The sequence below is a fragment of the Panicum virgatum genome, chromosome 1K (genome assembly GCF_016808335.1).
Source record: "Panicum virgatum strain AP13 chromosome 1K, P.virgatum_v5, whole genome shotgun sequence".
Classification (NCBI taxonomy): domain Eukaryota; kingdom Viridiplantae; phylum Streptophyta; class Magnoliopsida; order Poales; family Poaceae; genus Panicum; species Panicum virgatum.
This window is the reverse complement of record NC_053136.1, coordinates 2917562-2935104: the sequence shown is the minus strand read 5'-3', so window position 1 is coordinate 2935104 and position 17543 is coordinate 2917562. Positions and strand designations below refer to the sequence as shown.

General features: G+C 48.1%; 2 protein-coding genes across 4 annotated transcripts; one reads left to right on the top strand and one right to left on the bottom strand.

Moving 5' to 3' along the window:
- The first annotated feature begins 215 nt into the window (after positions 1-215).
- Positions 216-6756, top strand: LOC120713417 (probable ATP synthase 24 kDa subunit, mitochondrial). Its single transcript, XM_039999412.1, has 7 exons — positions 216-384; positions 1128-1227; positions 4436-4580; positions 4968-5078; positions 5304-5450; positions 6079-6201; positions 6379-6756. The coding sequence occupies exons 1-7, from the start codon at positions 346-348 to the stop codon at positions 6440-6442; spliced, it is 729 nt and encodes a 242-aa protein (XP_039855346.1). The 5' UTR covers positions 216-345; the 3' UTR covers positions 6443-6756.
- A 3449-nt stretch (positions 6757-10205) lies between these two features.
- On the bottom strand, positions 10206-17347 carry LOC120713223 (metal transporter NRAT1). 3 transcript variants are annotated; one of them, XM_039999299.1, is made up of 15 exons: positions 17022-17347; positions 16807-16870; positions 13721-14072; positions 13555-13630; positions 13395-13435; positions 12596-12674; positions 12397-12501; positions 12199-12308; positions 11905-12086; positions 11732-11801; positions 11477-11650; positions 11303-11407; positions 11036-11167; positions 10839-10934; positions 10249-10715 (listed from the first exon to the last, which is right to left on the bottom strand). In XM_039999299.1, exons 3-15 carry the CDS (start codon positions 13847-13849, stop codon positions 10386-10388), a joined length of 1629 nt encoding a protein of 542 aa, XP_039855233.1. In that variant the 5' UTR covers positions 13850-14072; positions 16807-16870; positions 17022-17347; the 3' UTR covers positions 10249-10385. The 3 variants fall into 3 exon arrangements, with proteins under 3 accessions (XP_039855182.1, XP_039855233.1, XP_039855270.1); XM_039999248.1 differs by having other exon boundaries at positions 10206-10715; positions 16807-17347; XM_039999336.1 differs by having other exon boundaries at positions 13721-13970; positions 16807-17347.
- Positions 17348-17543: the final 196 nt, after the last annotated feature.

The following is a 17543-nucleotide window of genomic DNA, read 5'->3' as shown; positions in this document are numbered from 1 at the left end:
GCGGGCTGGACGGGCCCACTGGATGGGCTGGGCCCACAGAGCCCATAGATTGGGATCGGGCCCATGCTCCCAGCGCGCCTCGGGAGGCCGGGACCTTGCGGATCGACGCGCGCTTTGAGATTCGTGCAAGGGTCGCGCGGGGTCCTGGCGGAACGGACGGCGGAGAGCAGCGGGGGAGCAGCCACAAAGCGCAGCGCTGGCGGCCTGGCGCCGCCCCCATTTCTCCTCTCCTCCCATCGCGCTCCCCCCCCCCCCCCCCACCTTTCGCTGTCGCTCGGAGATCGAAGAGAAGCGGAGGCTCCTGCCCTAGCGCCGCCCCGCCGCGCGCTCGCCGCCTCACCTGCCATGGCGATGGCCGCTCGCCTCGTCTCGCGCTCCCGTCAGGTTCGTTCGCTGGCTCGCCGCCCCTATCTGTCGCGTCGCGTTGGGGACCCTAGTTTATCGGTAGATCTGATCCGGCGCCGTCTGCCTCGGTGTGCGCGCGGGGTTTGCGTGGGATCTGTTGGTCTCGTGTAGAATTTATCCGGGTCCATTGATCGCAAATGGTGGTGGGTGTTCGAGCCCGACGCATCTTTACGGCGTCATAGTTTGTCGCATTGACTATGAAGTGTGGCAGGATCTTCTAGATTAAGAGGGGGAATGTTTAAGGCTGTTCTCTAGATTGGGAATTGGAGGGTGCAGGCAGTCGGGACGATGCAGTATCATGTTTACAACAGCTCCAGATCCGTTCAGTCCGAATACAATTTGAAATTTCCTTATCGACATTTTAGCAGATCGAATTTCACAGTGAAACCATTTCTGTATCAATAGGCATTCTAGCTCTGGGCATTGCCGAACCCCTCAGGACATAAATGTTCCCTGTCCATGCAAATTGTGTTTTCATTTCTATTACCTTTGAGCTCTGTATCTAGTATGACGGATTGCTATTGACACGGAGACAATGGACATACCAAGTATGAGACTACAGGAACCATTATTTTGTCATGTGAATGTGCCCATGATTAATCTGATTTCAGTGTGGGGTTGTTTAGTATCAGCATATTCTGTTATCGGTGCTTGACCTTCTATACTGCTTGCTATGTTTTGCGCTACAAAGTTTATTTGCTGATGGTGTGATGCTCCTGCAGTTATATTCAGCCCAAGCGGCTTTTGTGAATGGAGGTGCCACTCAGGCTCGTTCCTTTGCCAAGGACACAGCTTCTGACCGTCCTCCTGTCAGTGGGGATGGTAAGCTTTTGATATTTTTATTTTATGCGTTTTGAAGTTCATTGTTTGGAAAACAGCTTTGGTCATCACTTTTTTGAAGTAACGTATATGTGTTTGAACAGTAACACTTAACGCGCATGCAATCAGTCAAAATCATAACCCTGCCATCTTGAACTCCTGTTGCAAGATACTAGATCTTCATACCATGTCTTGTTGGTACTGTAATATATCCTGTTCTGGTATCAGAAGCTGTGTTTACGCATGGTGCTATGATTTCGAACAGAGTATCATGACAATTTGAAATTGTAAATTATACCTATGGTGTTTACCATTTTTTAAAGTATTCTGACTTGTCTAAGCTGTGTCTTTTAATGATGAATTATCCAATCTGTGCCTTGGCATGAAGATGCTTGCACATTAAGTCATTTTGACTTTGTGTTGTATTTTGTTAAGTTAAATTTATCTTGGACGTTTTTCTTTATTAATTATGTAGAAAACGAGACTGTTTTTTATGTGTTTCATGTTTTTTGAGAGTTGTCTAATTTTTTTAGTACTAACTGTTAGCCCCGTAACCCAAGGACCAAGTGAGCAACCTGCTCACCTCCCTCTCCCTCACCTCTGCACCAAGGTAGAAGAAGAGCTGAGCTCCTCTGCACACACACACTGTCACTGCTCTCGGTTTCAGCTGAGACTGAAACCAGAACCTCTGAACTTGGTGGCAAATGAACTGCCTTTTCATATTGCATTGCATTCATATTTATACACAAGTGCTACCTACTCTAAGGTACAACAAGGTATGGCTGGGTACAGCCCCACTATTCTAGTACTGCTGAGATCAGCCCACTACAAGCATGGCTGATGTACATCTATCAACTATAGATACAATAGTGGCCTAGTGCCATAAGTCAAGGAATTGGACAGCTGCAGCTGACTGCCTGCTGATCCTTGACCAGAAACAAGGGTGGGCAAGCGGCAGATTATGTCTTACATTACTTCCCCTAATCCTGCTGCTAGCCCTGGACCTCATCCATACCGATCATCTTCCTCAGCTCCGAGAACCGAAGACGCCCGACCGACTTGGTGAGGATGTTAGCGAGTTGCCGTCCGGTGTCGACGAACTCGATGACAAGGTGCCCCCCATCGACGCAGTCCCGAAGAAAATGGAACTTCACATCGATATGCTTGCTCCGGTCGTGGAGGACGGGGTTCCGGCTGGTTGTCCACTTTGAGTGCTGGTGGGCGAGCCTCAACGCCGGTGAGCTCACCCAGCAGCCAACGCAGCCAGACGACTTGGCACGCCGCGGTGGCCGCTGCAACGTATTTCGCCTCGCAGGTCAACAACGCCACCACCTTTTGCTTCAGTGACTGCCAGGCCACCGGTGCGGATCCGAGAAAGACGAGCACACCTGTAGTGCTCTTCCGTCCATCCACATCTCCAGCCATGTCCGCATCACTGAACGCCGTCAGCTGAAGCCCACCGCGCCTGGGGAAGACGACGCCCATGTCCAGTGAGCCCTGGACATAGCGCAGCACCCGCTTTACCGCTGTCCAGTGGTCCTCCTGCGGGTCTTCGAGGAAGTGGCTCACATACCCGACCGCGAACGTGATGTTCGGCCGAGTATGCGTCAGCCACCGCAGCCCGCCGACGATGCTCCGGTAACGCGTCGCGTCTACCCTCGCCGTCGTGCTGTTCTTCGACAGCTTGACCGCTCCTCCATCGGCGTCGCCATGGGCTTGCAGCCCGTCATCCCGGCCCGCTCCAGCAGCTTGAGCGCGTAGGCGCGCTGCCCAGCGCGACCTCCTTCCCTTGCTTCACTTTGATGCCGAGATAGTAAGACAGCGCGCCCAGGTCACTCATCTGGAACCTGGCCGCCATCTCTTCCTTGAACGCACTGATGTCCTTCGGCCGCGCTCCGGTGATGATCAAGTCGTCGACGTACACCCCGACGATGAGCTGCTCCTTCCCCTGTCGTCGGGTGTACAAGGCGTGCTCTGTTTCACAGCGTGTGAAACCAAGCTCCGCCATGGTGGCGTCGAGCTTAGCGTTCCACGCCCGCGGCGCCTGCCGTAGCCCGTAGAGCGCCTTGCGGAGCCGGAGCACCTTGTGCTCGGCTCCCTTCACCGCAAAGCCCGGCGCCTGCCTCACGTAGACTTCTTCCGCCAATTCACCGTTGAGGAATGCTGACTTGACGTCCAGGTGATGGACCGGCCAGTCCTTGGCCGCCGCCAGCGCAAGCAACAGCCGCACGGACTCCATCCGTGCCACCGGAGCGAAAACCTCCTCGAAGTCGATGCCCTCGCGCTGGACGAATCCCCTGGCCACGAGCCGCGCCTTGTGCTTCACCACATCGCCGTTCTCGTCCTTCTTCACCTTGAAGACCCACTTCAGTCCAATCGGCCGCCAACCCACCGACGGATCGACTAGCTCCCAGGTGTGATTGGCCTTGATGGAGCGCATCTCCTCCAGCATCGCCTTCTGCCACGCCGCGTCGCGCTCCGCAACAACGAATGTGGCCGGCTCCTCCGCGCTCATGAGCATGAGCTCTGGATCGGTGAGAAGCGAGGCCAGCCCTGGCAACTCTGCTTCACCGATGACGTCGTCCACCCGCCTGAACCGGAGCTCCTCTCCATCGTGGCAGGCATCCACGAACTCCAAGTAGGTGGACGGGGGGGGGGGGGGACGCGAACTCAAGGTCTGCCGCCACCGCCGGGGTCCCCTGTTCTGGAAAAACAGAGGAGGCTGGGGACGACAATGTACGGCTCTGATACCACGTGTTGGCCCCATAACCCAAGGACCAAGTGAGCAACCTGCTCACCTCCCTCTCCCTCACCTCTGCACCAAGGTAGAAGAAGAGCTGAGCTCCTCTGCACACACACTGTCACTGCTCTCGGTTTCAGCTGAGACTGAAACCAGAACCTCTGAACTTGGTGGCAAATGAACTGCCTTTTCATATTGGATTGCATTCATATTTATACACAAGTGCTACCTACTCTAAGGTACAACAAGGTATGGCTGGGTACATCCCCACTATTCTAGTACTGCTGAGATCAGCCCACTACAAGCATGGCTGATGTACATCTATCAACTATAGATACAATAGTGGCCTAGTGCCATAAGTCAAGGAATTGGACAGCTGCAGCTGACTGCCTGCTGATCCTTGACCAGAAACAAGGGTGGGCAAGTGGCAGATTATGTCTTACACTAACTTGACTCTTTGATGTTATCAAGATCTGCTGAAGGGCATATTCTTTGAGGTAAAGAAGAAGTTTGAGACAGCTCTTGGTGTCCTTAAAAAGGAAAAGATCACTATTGATCCAGATGACCCAGCAGCTGTTGCTCGTTATGCTGAAGTTATGAAGACTGTAAGGGAAAAGTAAGCCAACTTGTGGCCATCACTTTTCACTGTACTTTCTTAGATTTTATCTTTGCTTTTTCCTAAATTTTCTGAATGTGATGAGAGTTGGCAATTCTAGAATTCATGTTAATTTGATTCATTAAACAGTATATCGCATAACCATGAGTTTCAATAAAACATAACACTTCTGTTGATAGATTTTGCCATGCATGTTCTGTAATAGATTTTGCCATGCATGTTCCGTGACTTATGTTGATGTTGTTTTGTCAATCTGTGTCAAATCAGTTTGAAATCACATTTGTGAATGGAATTATATCCTCGACACAGCAATCATTTTTTCATCCACTTTAGTTTTGTATAAGCTCATTAAATCTCACTAATTATGCTACCATTATGTAAATTCAGGGCGGGTCTTTTTTCTGATTCTCAAAGAATTAAATATACTATCGAGACATTTACCAACGGCATCCCTGATGCACGGACTTACCTGAACACTCTTCAGGAGATCAGAGTAAAGTATGTCCATTGCCATTATCAAATAATCTTCCTTTATTTCCTACAGGTTGAATATAGCTGCTTGATGTCTTTGCGTAAATTCTTGCATGTTCTCATGTAAAACCTTACAGTGTATTTTCTTGTTATTTTCTTTTTCACCTGTATGTATATTTTGAAATCTGTACAGGCATCATACATCTTTGAAGATAGAGATGTTACAATGTCTCATTGTGTTCTGTGATACAGGAGTGGCCTTATAGATCATCTCGGTATCGAGCCTTTGATGATGGAAGCTGTTGAGAAGATTGAGAAGGACATTAAGAAGCCACTTTTGAGGAATGACAAGAAGAACATGGCCACCCTCCTGGCAGAGTTTGACAAGATTAACAAAAAGTATGCCTCAATCCGTATTTCATCTCTAGCATATTTTCAGTTTGCAACTTTGTTAAATGAGTTGTTGAGATTTTCATGGCTTGCTCTCCCTAGGGATGCTTCTGTGATTATTAATGATTATCGGAGGTTTTGTATAGTTTTATTTTGAGAGAAAAGGATCTGTATAGTCTCGATGAAATACTTGACCACAAGGCTCGTTATTAACTGAACAGCTTTCCTTTGACAGTTACTGAGACATTGCATGACATTTTAATCTCTTGCAAAGAATGCATAGATTGCAGGTTTGATATGTTAGGACTGTCTGATTTTGTATCGAAAAGATAACACCAATGATGGCATACATGGCCCACTCATTGGCATATCCGGATCAACTGTAGGGATTTCTGATCTAGTGCTTCTTCTGGATAGGCAGAGATTAAGCCTAATCCTGTCGGATTGGAAGGGAGAATGACTAATATCTCTGCCAATATGTAGTGATCAAAACTGGCCCCGCCAGTGCAAAACAAACCTGTTCAAGAAACCATTTTGTTTGAATTTAACTGTGCTTCCTTTACATGTCCTACCTTATTATAGTTATTGTCAATCTCATGTGTTCCTTTTCCATGGTGAAACTTGAAAATTGAAATAGGCTTGGCTTTTCGAAGGAGGACCTTCCCAAGATTGGGGAAGAGCTTGAATTGGAAATTGCCAAAAGTGAGCTGACAGAACTTAAGAAGGAATGCATTGAAGCTATGGAGACTCAACTAAAGAGGTGTGTCCCTTTACTGATAGCACATTACTTGCTTAGAAACTTAAACCTAAAGAGGAAACTCTTTCCATAATGTGGTTAACCTTACTAGTGAGTTATAGACACTTAAGGTTATGTTTGTTGTGTGCATTTATATCCCATGATTAATTAATACTCATGCTGTCACATTCTCTTGACCAGGGAGGAGTTTAAAGATGAGGAGATGCCTGATGTCAAGACATTGGACATCAGAAACTTCCTGTAGGCCTGGTCGAGGATAATTCTAGTGGCGTTTCAAATTGCCCTACCCACCCATGATTTTCTTTGGTTTTGGTTCCAAGTTGACTGGTGCTGTAAGCTACACCTATGAATGCTGCTCCTCCCTTTTTTTGTAATAAAAACTGCACCGTGGTACAAAGACCTCCACCGTTGTATTGCTTCTTGCCTCTCCGCTGCCCTAGTGGCCACATCAATGAGATGTCCTTGTGTGATAGTACATGAACTGATTGTGATACGAGGCATTTAGGCAATGATACCTGTTTAACCTTTATTTTGATCTGTTTAATATCTCTTGAGAGATTGGTTGTCTTTGTTGGTGAGAGTAAAGATCCATTTTTGTTTTTTTTTCAGTTTTTATTTCTTCAGCACGTTGTAACGAAACCATTTGGCCTTGGCTTGCGAAATAAGCAGCCTATGTTTGGCAGTTGATGGCTGGGTGAATGATGATGCAGTAGTTGTGCTTTGTTACTACAAGTTTTTTTTTTTAGGGGTAGATGGCACTCCTTGCTAGCTTGTGTGCTTCTTGATTGTGTGCTTCTTGATTGAATTCTCTCCACTTGTGGACAAAATCAATCTTCAGGAAATTTGTCATTGACTCCTTGATTTCTCGGGTGATGTGGCCATACCGACCCATCCCATCTTCCTCAAGACTTGCTGCGTTCAAGCAGTCGCTAGCAACTCTGACCTAGAAAAGGAGGTCGCTTGCCAAAACCAAGCCTTCCCTTCACGCCAAGACCTCCAAAGTTTCTGGATCAAATACACTAGAAAACACTAGTGTTGATGCACCAAGAAAGGAGCCTGAGCTGTCACGGGCAACAGCCGCAACAGATGCTTGGTTGGAATTCTTTGATGTTGCAACATCCACGTTAATCTTAACAAAAGTCCAGTGGAGGGGGAATCCATCTGGCGCCCTGGTACTGCACTTGCTTATCTTCCCTTGGCATGGGTTTCGTCAGCTCCAAATCAGCAATATAATGGCTGATGAAGCTATGCGTCGACAGCGGGGATTGAAAAACAGCTTCATGGATTGTCTTTCTCCTTGCATACCAGACAGCCCACATCGTGACTACTACTCGTACTAGATTATCACTGGCCAGTTCGGAGAATACATGCGCCAGCCACGCCCTCGCACCCTGCCCCTGCAATTCTCCAATGAGGTCGGTGATCTCATCCTTCTCTAGAGCCCACACGCATTTCGCCATGTTGCCCTCCAGAAGTGAGTGCTTCCAAGAATCCTCCAGCCCACAGATCGCACAGGAGCTGCTTGCAGCCATATTTCGGTGATGAAGAACATCGCCAAAAGGAATAGACTGTCGCGCCAAGCGCCACATAAACAATCTAATTTTGGAAGGAACCTGAACTTGCCATAGCGACTTCCACTCTCTTTCTTCAGACTCATAGTCAAGACTTTCCTGGCCGGCCATCTAACCATGCCGTCATCTTTTCTCTATTTATCACCAGCATACGATAGGCTGATCTCACCGAGAACACCCCTTTTCTTTCATAATGCCATGTCTAGAAATCATTCTGGCGTCTCATGCTGAGAGGAATTCCACTTATCACCTTGACATCCATTGGGTTGAAGTAGTGCTCCAACTTGTGCTGATCCCATCGTGCTTCAGATTGGTCAATCAGCTCGCTTACCATGATCGGAGGATCCGACTTATCTGTCGGCACAGGCCGGAGAAGGCCATCCCTGGGTAGCCAATTCATGGACCAGATTTTGGTTGAGTCACTAGTGCCTATCCTCCGTATGATTCACTGCGACAAAACTTCTTTGCCCTCCATAATTGCCCTCCAGATTTGCGAAGGACGCACTCCCAGACCTGCTCCCAAGAACTCCCCATGAGGATAGTACACAGCCCTCAGAACACGTGAACTAAGCGAGTTAGGACCCTGCAGAATTCTCCATGCTTGTCTAGCCAATAGGGCAAGATTAAATAACTCTATGTCACGAAAGCCTAATCCTCCACAGAATTTCGGCTTTGTCATATCATCCCAGGCAACCCAACAAGTCTTTCTTTTTTCTTCTTTGCTTCCCCACCAGAATTTGCGAAGAACACTGTTAATATGTTCACACAATCCCCATAATAACCATATTTGGGGGTTCACAGAGGGCCCACCTTGGTTAGGCCCAGTTAGTAGTTTGGCCTGAACGCCCGTCCGGACCTTATTTACTAGCTCCGGCCCGGTTGATAAATGTTTCTTACTTTTGGACGCAATGTTTACCATTCATCTTATTAAAAACTATGCAAGTGTTTTTATTTCTTTTGTTACGATGTTATCATTAAAGGTACTTATATTTTTGCATATTTGCTTAGAACTTTTAAATAGGAAAAACCTATATAACGACCTGTCACTCTCACGCGGGAGCGCGCGACCCAGCGCGGCCTGCTGCGGTCCTCATCGGATGAAATTAGACTGCCGTGGCCCATCTACTTTTATATTATTTGAGGTTATAAAAAAGTAAAATTTATTAGACGACAGGTCACGCCAGCCATCGATCGCGTGTCCCCGCGGCCCAGCAACCAGCTCACGGGGCCCATATCTTTTTCTCTCTAAAAAATGTTTTATCTCACTCATATAAGCTCCGTTTTGAGAACCGATTGCGCCACAGTGTTCTACTCGACGAGCCGAACAAAACTAGATCACACTTACATATGTTTCGACCACGTTTTGCAACAGAGTCAAATTGCTATATGCTATAATATAAGTTACACAGTGTTGTATACATAGGTTGTTATACTTATAATATACAAGTTGCCGTAAAAAATAACATTTCATTTATATGAGTTTGTCATAAAAGCAGAGTGTCCACCAACAACTCATGTGTCAACTTATATATGTGTAGGACATCCTTCTGTATTGTGTGGTAAATTATGTGTTATATGTGTAACAACTTATATTTACGACACTCTTCTGTGACTGTTGCAACTTATGTGTTATATGTGTAGCAACTTATGTGTAAGACACCTCCTGTTTTCTGACAACTTCTATATTACAAGTGTGACAACTTAGTATAAGATTTTTTTTGCCAACTCGTGTGCATGACACTTTTTCTGGTCTTTGTGACAACTCCTGTGCATAACAAAGTATGATTTCATAGTAAATTTCTTTTTTTTCTTGGCAACTTACACAAAAAATGCTATTTTTTTTGTTGCAACTCTTACTCTATAAGTGTGGCAAATTATGTGTAGACACCTTGACAACTTATGCGATAGCATATAGCAACTTGGTATGAGTGAAAAACATCGTCAAAATATATACAAGTGGGATCAGTTTTATTTCCATCGTCGCACAGAACGCAATGGTGCAAACGGTTTCAAAAACGGAGATCGTATGGTAGAGATAAATCATTTTTTTCTATAAAAATACATGGACCCCACTTTCTTTGGACAACACACCACCGCTGCTCTCCCGACAGCGACAAGTCGTGCGCTCCCACCCAGCACGACCCGTCGCGCGTTATTTTCGTCCTTTTAAATAAGATGAATAGTCAAATGTTGTGACCACAAGTCAATGGTGTCAAACATTTACGGCTCGTTTATTTAAAAAAAACATTTACAACTGGAGGGATATAGCTCTTAAGAGAGAGAAAGGGGGAGAGAAGCACTATTTCATAATTCCGCAGTGTACATGCGAGAGCCCTGGAATCATAATCCGTTACCACCCCTGGTGGCACCTTACTTGCTTTCACTCTCCGATGGCAAGAGGCGATAAGCTACCATTCGAGTTAAGAATCCAGTCGGTAAATAAATCAATACCACACGAGCATAAGCTAGACAACCAGCTCTGTAGCTAGACAGCAATCGACAAATCACATATCAGCCCTAACATCTAGTACAATGAGTACGGGGCATCAGCATGGAAGCAGCCACTACATGGAGCTGGGCATCATCAATCAGACAGTCACTACATGCACGAGGCATCTACATGGAAGCATCGGCCAGGTCCTTCCTGAACGGCGCCGGCTGGTCGGCGTCGGCGGCGGACGCCACGGCCTGCGCCCCGCCGGCCTCCACCTGCCCCTGCGCCCGCTCCGACACCGGCACGTACGTGGACACCCTGTCCCTCCTGAACGTCAGGTAGACGACGAAGACCAGGTAGGCGGCCGTGAACGCGAAGACGACGATGGAGACGAGCACGTTGGCGTACTTGGGGAGGTGGTTGTGCACCAGCCAGTCCACATAGGTCCACACCAGGAAGTAGGTGTTGACCACGATGAGCGCGAAGCTCAGGATCCACGCAATCACCACCGTCTGCATCCATGAATCGATCGTCAGTCCATGATCGTGGCTTAATTGTTCATTGTTTTTCTTCTGGTCAGGGAAATGAATTGGCAAATAGTTTCAGGTGTATCAGTATATAATATGGAAGCTTACATAGATGGATTCCTTGAGGGGTCCAACTTTCTTGCTGCTGTTGCAGAACTTGAGGAGAGGGATGAGCGCGAACGGCATCTCAAACGACAGCACCATCTGCACAGAAAATTTGTACCAGTTAGCTTGATGAGTTATTGCTCTAATTTCCAATAGCGATGGAGTGTTGAAATTGTTCGGCGGTCGAGGGGTCGTCTTACAGATGAGATGATGATCAGCTTTCCAGCACCTGCTGGACCGCTGACAATGGAGACAATGAGGCTCGGACCAATGGCGATGGCTCGTGTGATGAGGTTCCGTACCCAGTTCTTCATCTTCATGTCCAGAAACCCCTGAAGATGCATCATAAATGTTAAGAAAGTCAGTTAGACTTCACTGAATAAATCTCAAAAATAGACAATCATTGGCAGGGCCTTAGAAACACTTTTATGAACTTGAGGACACCTGGGTCAGTAGAAATTGATTACCTGCATGATAACCTGCCCTGCGAATGTGCAGCTAATTGTTGTGCTCTGCCCAGAAGCTAGCAGTGCAACAGCATACACCACTGAGCTTGATCTCCCCAAAACATTCTGAAAGGATGTAAAGAGCATTCAGTTCATCTATATTTTGCTGGTGATCCTAAAAATGAGCCAACATACCCTGAGCAACATAGGTGTGGACTGCAGAGTAAGGTCACTGCACGTATTTGCATCAGCTGGAGAAAGACTGTTTGCATTGCAGATAGTTCCCGCGACAACAACCACCGAAACATTGATGAGGAATGCCACTATGAACGCGAGGCTACACTCGATAAGGAAGTATCTGCAAGCAGCCTGTCCAAAACAAGCCATTAGGCAGTCAGCAGGACAACAGCCATGGAATCGTGACATCATTATTTGATCAGTGTAACCTACTCGGATGCTTTTAACTGAACGTGGGGTCTTTCTTGAGAGGACGAGGGCAGAGTGCAAGAACAAGTTGTACCTGGACGGTTGTCACAAGGTTGTCATGTTTGAGGTTTTAAACATGGATTGAATGCAAAACAATCTTAGTGACCACACAGCTCAATGGCTAGCGGATTGCTTACGGTGTGATGATAGCGCCAAAGAGCGCAATTGCGTTAGCAGCAGCATCCTTTCCCTGGAGCGAGGGAACAAACATGCCCTTGACGACCTCTTTTGCTGATGGCCGCAGGTAGCTCAACTCTCCGAAGAAGCAAGCCGCCATGGTAAACATGAAAGCAGCTATAATGAACTCCAGTTTGCGGGCCTGTGTGGTGCACATATATTATGCAATTGGACCAAACTATCAACAAGTTATTACTAGCATGAATGTTGTGTTAACTATACAGATGTCCAGTAAACAGTAGGGTGCTCTGTACCCCGAATCTCTGCACCCCAAGGAGCAAGAGGGTGCTGAATACTGTGAGGATAACCCCAGCCCACACTGGAATCTTGAGCAGTATATTGAATGCAAAGGCTGTGCCCAACACTGCACTAGCGAAACAATATGTTACTGAAATGCAAACAGAGCACATCCAAAAAGAAGAAGAAAAAAAACTAATAGTCTATTGATCAACCTTCAGGGATATCATCAGATATCACTGCAAGCTCGGCGATTGTCCACAAGCAAATGTTGACGTAACGTGGGTACTCTTCCCTGCAGAGTTCAGCAAGATGCTTCCCTATACAAAATTGGCCAATAGGATGAATATGAATTCTGACAAGGTTATGCAGTATTTGATAAACAGAATAAAACGGATGCCAAGTGAAAGGCACCTGTCTTCACTCCAAGGTTGGCAGCTAGTGTTTGGATCAAAAGTGCAAAGATCATTCCAACTAAGACCACCCAAAGGAGCTGTTTAACGTAAAATTACATTACAAAGTGAGATGGCCAAAAAGTATTCAAGATAAAAAAAGATGAAAAATGACCAGTTAGTTTGCTACTCTGATCCATGTTGGTTAACTAAGGTCTGGGAAGCAGCATGGGAAATGGAGTTTAGAGTCGGATGGTAACGGATCATGGCCCTAGTTAGTGGTCTCTTCACAGTCTAACTTGGCCCTTATATATTTTTAGCTCAAAGTTGTATAAGATTAGAGCCCGGACCTTAGATTATCTAGACTAAATTTGAAGGCCCTTTACCACCCCTTGTTTAGTACATAAGCACTAAAAGTGGGCAGATTCTCATTGATGTAGAGATGTTTTTAGTTGAGGCAAAATATTATATGCAAACCATGCACTTTTAGCAAGAACTAAAGTACACTAATTTAGCTACTAAGTCAGTGTCAAAATCCTGAATGTTGACAGGGTAGTGATGAGCGATCTACTATCAAATTAAACTTTAAATTCTAATATGGACTGAGTGGAATCTCAACTAGGATTTTTCAGACAATAATATCTTTTTCCTTTTCTCTTTGCTCTTTACTTTTCAACTTTGCCAGAAATTTGTCTTTTTGCATCCATTTTGCAACTGAATATTGTCATTAAGATATTTGTTTATGGTAAAAATTTGACAACAATTTTCTACAAAAACTTAATGGACAGTCGTGGCAAGAAGCTAAGAACTTAGTAGCGTACCTCATATTTGAAGTCAGCCCCAGCTTGCATGTCAGTTTCCACTGTCAAATCATAGTTCAGAACCAAGCATTAACGTTAGAAATACATTCTATTTTTTTCTTGGAAAACAGTATGGAACAACTACACAGTATGAAGCTCTGAGAAAAACATGAGAGCTTACAGTTGCTAGGATCCAGGAAGCCAATGGCCACAAGAGCTCCAGGTCCAACATGAGCCAAGAACTTCCTCCATTTTGGCTGTTACCAGAAGCAAAAATTAGCTGGCCAGAAACAAAAGGGGACTGAATTGGAACTGCAAACGTGAACACAAGTGATTATGTACTGCACCTGAAATTGCTCATCTTTTTCATGACCAACAGTTTTGTCTTTGTGTTCTCCAGTGTCACTGCCACCCTGAAGCACACCTTCATGGAGAGCTTCTTGTCCAATATCTCCCATCTCACCCGCCCTCTCCATATTCTATATTGGTAACACCCCTACTCCTGGAAGTTCACAAGAGTCTCACTCTTTTCAACACAGCCACATTCTTCTGTATTTTATAGGCCAAAGACCCGTTGAAGACTGCCCCATACAGACACTGAAATTTCAAGTACAGTACAAGAGCTGGGTGACTAGCTGTCATGATGGTTCTTGTCCTGATTCCTCACTTATTAGATGCTTTTGAGATCTGAACTCTTGCCTGGAGAAAACGTATAGCTGCGGTAAGACTGACTCCAACAACGAAGTGCAAAATTGAAAGGCAAATGAGCCTTTGCCTTGCGTGAATAGTAGTTCCCATTCCCCACCCATCCGACCGGCTCCAACAGAGGCAGAGCAATCGCATTCGCCCGCCGCGGCCCCTTCTCGCCCTCCGCCGCCGCCGCCCCACTCGTCGGCCATGCGGCGGAGCTTCGACGCCTCCGCTTCCCGTGCCGCGGATGGCAGCTGCTTCCCTTCGCCCGCGCTCCGCTTCCGTTCGCCCGCCGAATCATCACCTCCTCCTACCCCGACGGCCCTGACCACCTTCCTCCCATCCCCGTCCCGCCTCGTCGCCATCGGGGACCTCCACGGCGACCTCCCCAAGTTCCTCTCCGCGCTCCGCCTCGCCGGCCTCGTGCCCGCATCCACCGGCTCGGACTCCCCCTCCGCCGCGACCTCCTGGGCCGCGGGGCCCACCCTCGCCGTCCAGCTCGGCGACATCCTCGACCGCGGCGGCGACGAGCTTCGCCTCCTCTACCTCCTCCGCCGCCTCGCCCTCTCCGCCGAGGCCCGCGGCGGCGCGCTCCTCCCCATCCTCGGGAACCACGAGGTCATGAACGTCTCCGGCGACTTCCGCTTCGCCACGTCGCAGGGCCTCCAGGAGTTCTCCGCCTGGGCAGGGTGGTACCGCGCGGGGCTCGCCATCAAGCGCCGCTGCGGCGAGCACCTCGACCCGCAGCCCAGGAACCCGCCGCGGCTCTGGCCCGCCGCCGCGCGGAGCTCGCCTGCCCCTGCTCCTCCACTGCCGCCAAGCTCCCCCGCCTCCACCGACGCCGCGCTCCCGGCCGCGCAGGGGGAGGGCGAGGAGCGGAAGCCCATCAGGACCCCCGCCGACGGCGTGCTCCAGCGCCTCCTGTGGAGCTCCTCTCCCTCCTCCACTTCGGCTTGGTGGCGTTCGGCATCGGGTCCTGTGGATTCCTCCTCCTTGGACACGGCCGCGGCGTCGAGGTCCCTCCTCTCCTCGGTCTGGTGGCATCCCAAGGGCGGCTGGGCGTTGGCGTCGGCGTCCTCGACAACGGCCGCGGCTGCACAGAGCCCTCCTCCTTTCTCTTCTCTCCTCTGCTTTCTTCGCGGCCGGCCTCCTCCTCCTCTGGTCTGCCGCCGCCTCCTCCTCCGGCCGGATGCATTCGAGGAGAGAGGGGATGTAATGCCTTGTCTGTTGGAGGAGGGATCTAGCATGCATAGTGGCGAGCGCGAGGCAAAAATGCTCTTGCCTCGCGCTATTGGGGTCAGTCTAACAACTGCATTGGTGGGATTAACATAGCAGGCAGCATGTTGTAAAGGGTGCACTGCAGTTTTCACTCCACAAAATAATCCAACGTGCTTAAGCTACAAGAAGGAAACAGTTCACTTATACTTCAATAGTCCCAACCACACAATTATTGATTTGATGTCAGTTGCTACACTAGACGTAGGAAAAATCTGCTCACCACAGTTTTGGTGAAAAGAACAGGGTATCTTCTTCTTTCTTTTTTTTTGAAAGAGGAAAAGAATGGGTGTCAATGGAAGATGGGACAATGCTAATGGTGGCGTGTGAAGTCCATCACCATAACACAATGAACTTGCCTAACTCAAATGGGGTGGGGGCCTGACCGCATGAGCGAGGCTCTTGCTACAGAACATGTGCTGTAAGACACTGAAAACCTGTCGGTCCTCTGCAATAAAGGATAACAACAGGGGAGACCATCCCTGTAACTCCAAAAAATATTTAAGGATAAAAAATCTAGGCGTAAAGATCCATGAAGAACATGAATCTAGTCAACCGTTGAATGCGGTAATCTACCAACTAGAAAAGTATCTTATATGTATGTCCATGGTGGTACCAAGTCTCGAGCCCTTCGATTCTTTGGCTCATGTAGTAAGTGTACTATGTTCCTGTACAACTAAAAAAATTAGCTGTTCTCAGGAAAATCAGTAAACACCTAAATGCTACCAATTTGGCTTTTATTGGCTGTTTCCTGCCAAACATTTGGAGCCTTGCGGGCAGCCATCTTTTGGGGAAGGCAACCTGGAAGAAGGAGCTCAAACCTGGTGCAGCCCATACCTATCCATTATATATTGTATCCATGCAGGTGATATCCTTTAGAATACGCATGGCAACAGATGAAAGGACAAGAAGCGAACTGTCACACTATATTAAAAACTCCATGATTAAGGGCCTTGAACTCCTCTTGACCTCTTCATTGGAATCTGCACTCTATTCATCAACTTGGAACTAGGAAGTAGAGAGTGTGATATGATACCAGCTCCGCAGAGGGTTAGAGATATTCCTTTCCATAGACCATGCCTCATTGACTGACTGATATTTCGAAGAAAAACAGAGTGGAATTGAATGTTGTGCCTATCAGTGTTACTCTTCCGTCAGCTCACCTTATCAAAATGAAACGGAACATTGGATGTATAACTACAGAACGCTAAGCTATTCGGTTGCACACTAGTGGACGCTGTAACTTAGTAATCAAGTGACTGACTGATTGTGGTGTCCCTTGATACCTCGAATGGCTATCTTGGCTGCATGGAGTGCGGAGTTCATGTGCAGGTACATGCGCACCAGGTGACCAAAAAAAATATGGGACGGCGTGGCATCGTCCGGCCATGGAGGCCAGCCAGAACCAGGAATCACGGTGAGGGGCAGATATACGAGACTACGAGATGAAAGTGGTTAGTATGCTTACCAAAGAAGCCTATGGAGGTTTTTTTTTTCCTGCTTTGGTAGACACCAGTACAGCTCCGACGCACCTGCAGCAGCACAGGCGGAAACACAGAAGTCAGAACGGTGTTTGGTGAGCTCCATACTGACCAGTGATCACGGGCGCGTCGTTGTAGCCACGCCCTGCGCGGGCGCGGCTCTGCCCTCTGGGACGAAGAAGGCCAGTGGATTCATTCGTACTGGCGTGCCCTGTCGCGCGGCGATCGCCATTGTCCGCACGCGGAGCCAGGTGCGGCAGTGGCAGTGGCGCTCGCGCGCGTTCCGTCGAACAGTCGGCGTGCAGCTGGTGGGCGAACCGTCGTTACCCAGCGCCGGGATCCACGGAGCCTCCTCCTCGGTCGGCGGATGCGGCACGGGATGGCGCGCGCGGTGCCGTGGCATGGCGGCATCTCGATCAGAACGGCGATTGGTTGGAGCTCGTATAAAATCCCGGCGCCGGCGGGCAGCGAGAGGCTCGAGTGTCGAGTGCTTATCGTCTTCGCTGATCGATTTCTCCAAGATCGCAGGCTGACCGATTTTTCCTTTGCGATTGGGCCGTTGCGCAAACTATTCCATGCCGGCCCACAACCGGAGTTTAGTCCGCCCGTAAAGCAAGTTCTTGGAACAAAAATGGATGTTGCTTACAACAAAAATGTTTCTTCAAATTTACAGGCGGTCCACTTTTAGGGTCCGAATTTGAGATTCTCGTTAATAGTTCATAGA

Coding starts and splice junctions, on each gene's coding strand:
- LOC120713417 (XM_039999412.1), top strand. CDS start 346: ATGGCGATGGCCGCTCGCCTCGTCTCGCGCTCCCGTCAG. Junction 1,228..4,435: donor TCCTCCTGTCAGTGGGGATG/GTAAGCTTTTGA, acceptor GATGTTATCAAG/ATCTGCTGAAGGGCATATTC. Junction 6,202..6,378: donor ATGGAGACTCAACTAAAGAG/GTGTGTCCCTTT, acceptor TCTCTTGACCAG/GGAGGAGTTTAAAGATGAGG.
- LOC120713223 (XM_039999248.1), bottom strand. CDS start 13,849: ATGGAGAGGGCGGGTGAGATGGGAGATATTGGACAAGAAGCTCTCCAT. Junction 12,502..12,595: donor CAACCTTGGAGTGAAGACAG/GTGCCTTTCACT, acceptor AATTTTGTATAG/GGAAGCATCTTGCTGAACTC. Junction 11,802..11,904: donor TTTGGCGCTATCATCACACC/GTAAGCAATCCG, acceptor ACAACCGTCCAG/GTACAACTTGTTCTTGCACT.